The sequence below is a fragment of the Morus notabilis genome, unplaced genomic scaffold (assembly GCF_000414095.1).
Source record: "Morus notabilis unplaced genomic scaffold, ASM41409v2 Scaffold855, whole genome shotgun sequence".
Lineage (NCBI taxonomy): Eukaryota > Viridiplantae > Streptophyta > Magnoliopsida > Rosales > Moraceae > Morus > Morus notabilis.
This window is the reverse complement of record NW_010365497.1, coordinates 183287-194180: the sequence shown is the minus strand read 5'-3', so window position 1 is coordinate 194180 and position 10894 is coordinate 183287. Positions and strand designations below refer to the sequence as shown.

The 10894-nt window shown below is 34.9% G+C and overlaps 2 protein-coding genes across 2 annotated transcripts; one reads left to right on the top strand and one right to left on the bottom strand.

Moving 5' to 3' along the window:
• Nucleotides 1-1672: 1672 nt before the first annotated feature.
• Nucleotides 1673-5739, top strand: LOC21391985 (ubiquitin carboxyl-terminal hydrolase 24). Its single transcript, XM_024172277.1, has 7 exons — nucleotides 1673-2033; nucleotides 2597-3238; nucleotides 3439-3626; nucleotides 4102-4349; nucleotides 4555-4700; nucleotides 4868-5044; nucleotides 5268-5739. The coding sequence occupies exons 1-7, from the start codon at nucleotides 2019-2021 to the stop codon at nucleotides 5454-5456; spliced, it is 1605 nt and encodes a 534-aa protein (XP_024028045.1). The 5' UTR covers nucleotides 1673-2018; the 3' UTR covers nucleotides 5457-5739.
• A 3058-nt stretch (nucleotides 5740-8797) lies between these two features.
• On the bottom strand, nucleotides 8798-10325 carry LOC21391984 (protein JINGUBANG). The gene has a single exon (XM_010108116.2). It carries the CDS (start codon nucleotides 10280-10282, stop codon nucleotides 8969-8971), a length of 1314 nt encoding a protein of 437 aa, XP_010106418.2. The 5' UTR covers nucleotides 10283-10325; the 3' UTR covers nucleotides 8798-8968.
• Nucleotides 10326-10894: the final 569 nt, after the last annotated feature.

The following is a 10894-nucleotide window of genomic DNA, read 5'->3' as shown; positions in this document are numbered from 1 at the left end:
AAAATAAAATAAAATGACGTTTATTTAGTAAATATTTTTAAAATAAAAATAAAAAACAAAAACAGTGAGAATAATTTTTATGAAGTAATTAAAAAATATTCACCTTTTTATTTTTATTTGTTAGTACTTATTAATAATATTATAATATATTAATTAATAAATACAATTTTACTTTTTTATTATACTCAAAACAATCTCTTAAAAAATCAACCAAATACAATTTTAGAATTGATAAAATCATTTTAAAACCATTTCTAAACTTTTCCATCCCACCTTTGATCCACCCAACTTTCAACCTTGACATTACAAATAGAAATCTCAACCTAGCATTTAGCTGTACCAAAATTGTTGATCCTAATGACTTGGCGCATTCTTTATCATAAACTTTTATATTTACATTTGACATTTTGAAGCAAATGTTGGAGATAACTCACAATTGACTCTCAAATGCACAAAAAATAAAAATAAAAATACGATAATATGAGAAATTTAAAACTGTAATGGCACAATTTTTTTTAAGAGAAATTTCATTTATATTAAATGAAATAGTACAACGTGAATGATTTTGTAGTACAAGGCATAACATTCAACTAAAATCGGTTCCGCTAGTACAACCTACTTATGCTTAATGGATAAATTGTATGTTAGAGGTATGAAAATGGAAAGTAACTTGGCAAACTAAGATCGAGCTCATATAAGGTTATTTTTTACCAAAACTTTACAATTGATAGAAATTTTTGATCGATTGAGAGCCACAACAATGTAGCACAAAAGTCACTACATAGACTCCATATTAGAGAACAAATAAAGACCGAAATGGTAGGAAAACCACCTCCATATTACAACGGAAAGCTAATAAAACAATGAAAACACATTGAACCTAAAAAAATTGAAAATATCACCATTTTTATTTGACAAACACAAAACTAATGGGTAAAACCCAAATGACAACGACAAAATCTCTGGTGACAAGTTGACCACCGCTAAGAATGAGCGAAGAAGTTGCGATACTTCTGGCGAAGTAAAGAGATTCAGAAAGAAAGCAGCTGCAAGAGAACCACAAATTGCCGTCGACCTCTGCTTGTTAGAGAGGATGTTGCCTTCACAGATCTACCACCCCACAGAAACTAAAGTCCTTAAGAAAAAAGAACTTTGAGCATCGACACACCTCTAGACCATAAAAAGAGACGCCGCCTCTCCACCATCTCCACTCGACAAACACCAAAGCCATGAAACCCTAAGAAAGAGAAAGAGGAAAAACATGACGAGCTTTGTTTTAGAATGGCACGATTGTTATTTGTTAGACTTGCTTTCTTATTTATATCATGTGCAATTAATTGAAGCCTATGTGATGTGCAATTAGTAGTTGTTAACAAGTACTCAACAACAGTTCAAGTCATAATAACTACAATTTAAAATTAAAAATTACATACAAAAAGAAACTTATCTTTTTTTTTTTTTTTTTGAAAAGAAGAAAATTACCAATTTAAGTAAGAATTAAGGAGGAATTTTTTTAAAATTTAAAAAATTAGGATTTTTTATTTAAGAAAAGGAACACTATTTTTATAAGCAATGGGAGACGAGAGAATGGCGGCATCAAAGCAACAATATCAGAAATAAATAATAAATCATTATAATCCGGAGGAGAAAAAACAAAAAACCTAACCCTAATAAAACCAGAGATATTCTTCCAATCCTTCTCAAACTCTTCTTCACTATTTCCATTCTATAATGATGATATAAATCTATATATATACAATCACATTCTCAGTGGTCGATGTTTTGCTTCGAAAGAAGAAGAAGAAGAAGAAGAAGAAGAAGAGTTGTGAAAACATAGAAGCTTTCCTCTGTTAAATGCTCTCTCTTCCCAACTCTCTCTCTGCTCCACCTCGTTTCATGTCTTCTTTCGACGCCTTCCTTTTCCTCTCAACTTCGTTAGGGTACCAGGAAAACATAATATCTTTTCAATCCCATTCCGATTCCACAGGCTTCGTCAAGCTTGTTTTTTTGTGTTCCAGATGAGTAATCCTCAGGTGGGTTTTCCTTACTTTGTCTATTATTTTGATTTTTGATGTGTTCTTTGTCTGGTTTTGATTCCAAGAGGTGTTTTTGGTTGATGGGTATTTCGTTTTTTGGTTAATTTGTGGATAGTTATTTTACGGGTCTCGTTTATAATATAGTTATTTTTGTTTTGTTTTTGTTTTGTTTTTTTAAAGAAAATTTTGCAACTTTACTAAGTCATTGGTGTTTTGGAGCAATTAGAAGATTAGGAATTGAAGCTATATTTTACTTGATAACAAAATGTTACAACTTTACAAATTCATTGATTGGTGTTTTGGAGCAATTAGAAGATTAGGAATTGAAGCTATATTTTACTTGATAACAAAATGTTACAACTTTACAAATTCATTGATTTTCTTGCTTCTAATTGAAGATTAGAGAATTGAAACCATCCTATGTTTTATGGTGAAGTCTTTTTTTACTTGATAAGAAATTTTGCAACAATGCAATTTCATCGATGTTTTTGGAACAATTAGGAATATTGGAACTATCCCTTTTGTTAGTCCTTTGCGAGTTAATATTTCGTCTCTTGCAGGTATTTCTTTTTGGCTCGTTCACCGAGGACGAGACTAAGTCCTTGCTTAGGGCTCAGTCATCCAAGAATGGTGAAAAGGCTGTCGAGAAGAAGGTTCTGCAATTTGGATCATTGAATTTTGACTCTGAGCAATCTTTTGGTGGCCCTAAATCTACTGACACATCTAGCACAGATCAGAAGGGAAAGCCCCAACATGCCAAGCCTTTGGATTCACTTAAGAAGGACAATGTAGTGAAGAGTGCGAAAACAGCACAGGATGTTCATAATCTACCGAAAGAGAATGGACATGCTCATGTTGCCACCCATGGTTTCCAGGGAAGTAATGGCGTGAAAGAGTTCCCAAAAGATAACGTCGGTGCAACTTTTACGCCCGAGTTAGATGATGAAGAAGATGTCTCGAAGAATGAATTTTCAAGTCTGAAATTGCTGAATGGGAGTGCTGAAGATTCATCAGTACCTTTGTCTAAGGAAGAACCCAAGAAGGCCTCTATTGGACCGGTTATTCCTGCTATCCACTTACTTCCGCACGGGTTAATAAACTCGGGGAATTTGTGTTTTGTCAATGCAACCGTGCAGGCTCTCCTATCCTGTTCACCTTTTGTTCATCTTCTGCTGGAGCTAAGAAATCAAAACCTTCCTAAGGTGAGCAATGCAATCTGGTGACTGGTGGCATATTTTTCTCTGTGTTTTGTCCTTGTTGGAATTGATGTTCTCAATGATGAATCATAAATGACATTTCAATACTTTCAATTCACAATACAGTTAGTTTGCTTGGCTTTTCCCCCCTCCCCAGGACTCTTTAAGATCTTAACTTATTATTATTGATTTGGACTTCTTATCAGGATGGCTATCCCACCTTGACTGCGTTTGTGGACTTTGTCTCTGAATTTGACATGCCAATTGGTTCAAACTTGAAGAAGAAAGATACCAATGTTCTTGATATTGGCAAGCCCTTTAAGCCTGTCATGTTTGAAGGAGTTTTGAAGAACTTCACTCCAGATATTTCTTGTGGCATATCAGGAAGGCCAAGGTATGTGAATGATCTATTTAGACAATTTTTCTTCTTTTATCTTCCTTCAATATTGGTTATATACATACATACATACATACATATATATATATATATATTTTATATTTGGCTGGAAATAGAAAGATGACAGAAGGAAGGACGTATTCGACAAATACACTGTGCATGCATAAATACATACTAGTATATTGGAAAATTTTTGCGTGTGTGTTTGTGTCTTTATATTGTAAAAATAAGGTTTGTAGAAACTGATCCTTGATTTGAGTTGTCAATTTACCATTGGTACAAATACACACAAAAAAAGAGCGTGTTTTGTTGAGTTAGCAGACATTTTTTGATCTGTGGAAGCCTTTTTTTTCCCAGGTAAAAGAGCCTGCGTGCATGGATATTTGTTTTGTTTCGATCATGTCCGATTGTTGTCTAATAAATATGAGGTATTCAACTAGAAATTTCATCTGATGTGTTATAGTGTTTCCAGACAGGAAGATGCACAGGAGTTTCTCAGCTCTGTCATGGATAGAATGCATGATGAACTACTCAAGCTTGAAGGACAACGCTGGACTGCTGTTGGGAGTAAATCATCTGTAGTATCGTCTTCAGAAGAAGATGAATGGGAGACAGTTGGCCCAAAGAACAAATCTGCAGTGACAAGAACACAAAGTTTTGTTCCTTCGAAACTAAGTGAAATATTTGGAGGACAATTGAGAAGTGTGGTGAAGGCAAAAGGTATATTAGCATTTTGTGTTTTTCGGCTTTTCTAGCATGTTCAGTTTTGCATTTAGGGTTTGGCAAATCAAGTAGTTATGCATCATCTACGAATAAGATTGAACTCCATCTTGTGCTAGTGGCCTATTTCTCTTGCCTATTACACCACTAATCATGCAGTGTGCTATGCATTTGTGGTTCTAATCAAGATTTTTGCGTTATGCAGGAAACAGAGCTTCTGCTACTGTTCAACCATTTCTATTGCTCCATCTTGATATTCACCCTGAAGCTGTACATACTATTGAGGATGCACTTAAGCTGTTTTCTGCACCAGAAACTCTCGAGGGCTATCGAACATCAACGACTGCGAAGGTATTGTACTGCCATGAAGACGGGGAAGATTATCTGCATTCTTTCCATGCTGGACATGCTATAATGACGGGCAATTGTGCCATTGTTTGTTAATTTTTGTAAATGGAAATAACTTTTTTTCTGGTTTCCATGATCTCTCATTTGTCTTTTATCATCATGCTTTTTAGGGAGGTGTCGTGACTGCAAGTAAATCAACTAAAATCCAATCACTTTCGAAGATAATGATACTGCACTTGATGCGCTTTGGTTATGGAAGCCAAGGAAGCACTAAGTTGCTCAAGCCTGTGCATTTCCCGCTTGAGTTGGTCTTAAGCCGTGAATTGCTCGTTTCTTCATCTACTGAGGTAAATGCTTCTCCCGACCCTTGTGCGTATGGTCTGTCAGTACCATACATTGTGGAGTTACATTACTCGCTATTTTGGTTTTATTAACACCCTTTAAAAGACTGCTTCCATTTCCTTACCTTAACTTGTATTCCTTGGTACTCACATTTCAGTTACCAGTTTTTCACCATGTAATCGAGTTGCGTTCTCGGCTTATTTGTTTGTTGTGTTTGCTTTCTTCCAGGGCCGAAAATATGAACTTGTTGCTACAATAACTCACCATGGGAGAGAGCCATCAAAGGGGCACTATACTGCAGATGCGTGCTATGCGAATGGTCAGTGGTTGCGGTTTGATGATGCGTCTGTAACACCAATTGGCACGAATAAGGTCTTGCATGATCAAGCATATGTCCTTGTCTACAAACAATTATAGATGGCTAATGAGAAGTTTTTGTCATTAACTTCCCTCTAAGAGGGGATTTGTCTCATTAATGATGGGGCTGATCTGCTTACACTAATTAAATGTCATGTCAGGGCCAAAATTTTGGCATATAGCCAGTGTGTAGCAAAGGAGCTAGACAAGTTATGGAAATTTGAATGTGATTATTTATTCAAGTTTTATGTCTTGTGATTTTGTAAGTATACAAATAAAGCTTGAAAGGCGAAGATGTAGAAAATGAATTGAGAGGCCGTCATGAAAGAGGAAAAAGAAAAAGAAGGCCATGTTTGGAATTTATTATGTTTTTATTTTTCACGTTTTTTAAGAAAGGAAAAATGAAAACGTTTTTAAAATGACGTTTGACGCAATAAAGATAAAAAATAAAAATGAAAATAATTTTTTGGTTTAGTGTAAAATGAGAGAGAAATAAAAAATAATTTTTAGTCATTTTTTTATTTTTTGTTTTCATTTTCTCCTCTCTCCAGCAGAGAGAGAGAAAGAGAGACATTAATGAGTTTTTTTACACTGAAAATAATTTCTTGATAAAACTATTAAATGCATTTTTGATTTCTGTTTAAAATTAAAAACGTTTTTATTTTCATTTTTATACAAAAAATAAAATCATTTTAAAATGAATTTTAAACGCTCCTGAAAATTCTTAACCGTTATAACACCTCACCCGCTTACAATTATATTGGCAATCCTTTTCGGCGACTGTCTCAGACCAGATTAAATTCCCTTCAAAATCAATTAATTATTTATGTATATATACTGCTGTGGAAAGTACTCCTTAGAAAGGAAAGATTCTTATAACTATTTAGAACAAAATTCCTCCTTTTAAAGAAAAAATAGAAAAGAAAAGAAAACACAAACGCACGGTTGCCAATAATAATAACAATAATAAAGAAGATAGTTATTTTTTTTAGTTGAAGGAATATATCACTAAGAATCACACTATTGTAGTAATTACATAAACAAACATGTCTGATAACAAACTTTATTATAGAGACTTAAAAAAGCATTTAACTCATCTAATTTTATTCGATGAGGGAGGATATGTTACTGTATTAACAATTTATGCAAGTAATAGTATGTTGACGTTTAAAAACATAAAAATAGAAAGAATTCTTTTGTACCTCAAAGTCACTTTTTTCTTGCTGTACCAAAAGGAACTTGGCCCATCTTTCATCAACTAGCATTTAAAAAGTTCAAAGTCACCTCATTCAAAACCATATTTGATAGATTGATAAGAGGCATTTAGAATTGATCTCTGTCGGTATGAGAGAGCACTAATAGATCGTTTTTTTGTCAATTGATAAATTAAGAGTTTTTAAAATATTTTCTAAAAGACATTTAAAAAGAAAAAAGAGAAAAATCTCAGATTTAACCTCCCGATTTGTTTTTGGATTGTTGTTAGATAGCTAAGAAGCAGTATTCTTTGTGGCTCTTGATGACCGTTTCCTTTCCCACGAATCAAAGAATTCTTGAATTCTTGCAAAGCTTCTCTCTTTTGTAGACATATTATGGTTCCAATATTAGAGGGGAGTGTGGTACCAATGTAGAAATAAATGGTGCGTTTGGAACTCATTTCAAAATGATTTTATTTTTTATATGAAAATAAAAATGAAAATGTTTTTAATTTTAGACAGAAATTATTTTTAAAAATGTGTTTGGTAGTTTTATCAAGAGATTATTTTTAGTATAAAAAAATCCATTAATGTCTATCTCTCTCTGTGCTCGAGAGAGGAGAAAATGGAAACAAAAAATAAAAAACGACTAAAAGTCGTTTTTCATTTCTCTCTCATTTTACACTAAACCATAAAATCGTTTTCATTTCCGTTTTTTGTCTTTAATTGTGCCAAACGCCGTTTCTCTCCTGTTTTCATTTTTTTTCTCAAAAAACGTGAAAAACAAAAACAAACCAACTTCAAACACGACCAAAGTTATAAAGCAATAGGGTTTTTTTTTTTTTTTTTTAAAGACCAGGCTGGTTGTTGAACCAAGAACATTTGGTAGAGTTGCGACACTGGTTGCGGTTTTAGCAAGTGGAACAGTTGCTTTAAGTTGTATTAAGGTGCTCTTCTTCTGCAACCTCTTTGAGGACCTTATGTGGTCCAATCACAAGATTTTTTTTTTTTTTTTTCTTTAGTCTTATGTGCTAATCAACTACTAAACGAAAGGACCACATATTAAGGGTTTATGTTTAGTTCTAACAACAATTAAAGGGTAGAAGCAAAAACAAGAACTAAAGGCTACTACTAGATTGAGGAAAACCGTCCGAAAGTTGGAGAGAATTTCTTGTCTTTCCTCTCAAGAATCTTCACTTCTATCTTTATTTTAAATCTTCTCTTTCTTTCGTACCAAAATAAAGCTACGCTTATAAACTTAGGTTCCGTTCATTTTACTGATTCGAGTATAAAATTCGAGTTTTGCTATAGTAAAATGCTCTCAGAAACAGTCACATCTAACTTTTTTGCTACAGTAAAAAATTCTAACATAAAATCACATCTCAACTCGAATCAACGAACTAAACGTGTTCTTATATCACATCATCTCTCTCAAAGACAAGAAAGTTGGTTGGCCAGGTTAGCCCTTTATAGAGCATTCAATGTGACAAACTAAGAGAATACTTTATTGAAGGGCTGAAGGCTAAGGCAATGGCCAATGTGTTGCCTAAATGACCCTTTATGTTTTTGGTTAGTTTACTACTTCAGTCAAAAGTTTAACTTATTAAGAGATAAATCAACGTTAATTGTTATACTTTAATTTTCGTTTGGACAATTTTGAAGAGTAAAATTACATGAGTTTAAACATCACATAAGTTTTTTAAAAGTGGACCGAGTCTAAAACTATTGAGTATAAGACACGTGCCCTGCTCCACTAGCTCAAAATACAATCGAAGACAAAAAGAAAGAAATTAATATATGGAACACTACGAAAATGGACAAAATTTCTCCACATTCTTGAAGAAAAGATTCCTTGCCTCATATCTACCCATCAATAGTTTATGTTGTTAATATTTTAGTTTTAGTGGGAGGGAACAGTGATGTTCTGATTTGTCCTTTGGGAAGCATACCAAAAAGAAAGTGTTGTACTTTAGCAAACGAGAACATCACAAGATGATCAATAAACTACCAAACAATTTTATTCATTTCACGATTATACCACTTAAAAAACTTGATTACAATTAATAAGAAATTATAGGCACCCAAAATCAAGAGAAAACAAAAAAGAACTAAAACCCACACCACTTCACCTAATATAATTTACACTCAACTCTCTGAAAACCAAGTTGAATAATATCCCAAGATGAACAAACAGAAAAAAAAAAAAAAAAAAAAAAAAAAAAAAAAAAAAAAAAAACCATTTAAGACATAATTAACGGCTTGAAATCTGCCCTTCTCTATGCTTGTATAATGTATACCACCCCATTTACTCTTTAATCCTCACACGACTATGAACATCCCTAAAAAAAACAAAAACAAAAATTGACCCTGAAAAATTTCTTAGTTCAACACGATAGATTTCCCATATTGACAACTTGTTCTTGTAGTGACATGATCTTCTTCATCTTCTCCATTGGAGGAGTGCTTTGAAACCCACCAAACTCTCAAGCTCTTGTCCAAGCTTCCACTATAGAGCAAAAATCCACCACCAACATTATTTGGAGAACCTTGTAAACACTTGACTGGCCCTTCATGCCCACAAATAGCCCCAACCTTACAAAGCTTACCAAAAGCTTGTCTTTTCCATATCCCTATACTCTTATCCGCCGAACCACTACACAAAAACTCCCCAACTAAACACATGCTCAAAACAGCCATTTGATGAGCTTTTGTCTCACAAACCAACTTCCAACTAGAGCAATCTCTAACCCCTTCCCACCCCATCACAAAACCGTCCGACCCGCCGCCATACACCCACCTCGAATCCTCCGAAACAACAACCGAATTAACCGAAACATCTTTATGTCCCTCCAAAATCCCTTTTAGTACATGTGAACCAATCTTGGCTTGGTTTTCCCTCCCCCAAGCCTTGATCTTACCATCCGCCGAAGCTGAATACACAACTCCTTTACTCGCCGCCACCGCGTTTACCGCGTCGTCGTGCGCCTTTATCGACTCCAAGCACTTGAAATCGGAAATTCTCCACACTTTTAAGGTCTTGTCCCATGATCCGGAGTAAACCAACCCATTTGAGATGGCCAAACAAGATATGGAATCCGCGTGTTCAATCCACAACTTCTTGTGGTGTCTCCGGGTTTGGACGTAATTGCTCTTGTTCATAAACTTTCCCAAATAGTCCTTTTTCGTCGGGAGCGTGTCGACAAGCCTGAAAACGTTCTCCGATCTCCGCGACACCTTCCAAACCCTTACCCTACTATCTTGGTGTGCCGTGAACACCCTGCTCCCCATCGTCACCAGCGCTTTCACCGATCCTTCACCGTGCCCGAACTTCGTAAAAGGCCTCAAATCGGGCTGTTGCCACACGATAATGTCGTTGCCTTGCGACGCGCTGAGGAGGAACTCGCCGCACAAGGCCAAGCAGGAAATGGAGCCAACATGGCCGGAGAGGACGGCGAGGGGTTTGTAGGAGAAGGATTGGGAAAAGGGTATTGATTGGATCGGGAGCTTGGCGTCTAGGAGCTCGAAAGGGGGAGGTTTCGGCGGGTTTTCGATGTCGTCGGAGATGTCTTCGCTGCTGGCGCTTGATCTAAAGCTGCTGGTACTGGCCGTGCTACTACTACAGCTTGGTGTTGATGAAGAGATGAGTAATGGGATAGTGGCCATATTTTTGGTGTCAAAAATTGCGGGATTCATATTGGAATGTTGTTAAGATCAATTATGGAAGTGTGTTTTTGGTTTTTTGTCTCTCACAATTTGATTTTGTTATGGAAATTGGTCCAAAAGTGAGAGAGAAAAGAAAATAAAGAGGAGCGTAGTTGTAAAGAGCACGGATTCCTTGGGGGATATTGATTTCTTTAAATAGAGAACAAGGGGGAGGTGCAACGGCTACTTTGACAAATATATTACCCATGTAAAGTAGGTTGTTAGTGGGACCACTTAAGCACTTTTGCATATATTTTTTTAATTAAATTAATGGGAGTATTTTTTTGGGTAAATTGCATTTACCTCCCTCAACTATGGTGCCTTAACACTTCACCCTCTATAAAAACTTTTTGTGGCACATTATCACCAATATTTCTCATTCCTTTTAGAATAGAACCATTTGCTAACTTCTTTTGAGTTTTTCGAAAGAAATTTTTAATCACTTATGATACACACATGGTTATTCTGTGGTCTAATTATTATAGTAAAATGGAAAAAATACATTAAAAATATTTTGGTGAATTTTGAATGGTTTTTTGTTCCTCATTTAACAATAAAATGGAAAAGAAATTAAAATGTTTTTTAAAAAATTTGATCCTTGCC

Bases quoted from the DNA above. Each gene is read 5' to 3' on its own strand.
- LOC21391984 (XM_010108116.2), bottom strand. From the start codon at position 10,282: ATGAATCCCGCAATTTTTGACACCAAAAATATGGCCACTATCCCATTA.
- LOC21391985 (XM_024172277.1), top strand. The intron at 3,627-4,101 runs GTATGTGAATGA...TAGTGTTTCCAG, and splicing joins GGCATATCAGGAAGGCCAAG to ACAGGAAGATGCACAGGAGT. The intron at 4,350-4,554 runs GTATATTAGCAT...TGCGTTATGCAG, and splicing joins AAGTGTGGTGAAGGCAAAAG to GAAACAGAGCTTCTGCTACT.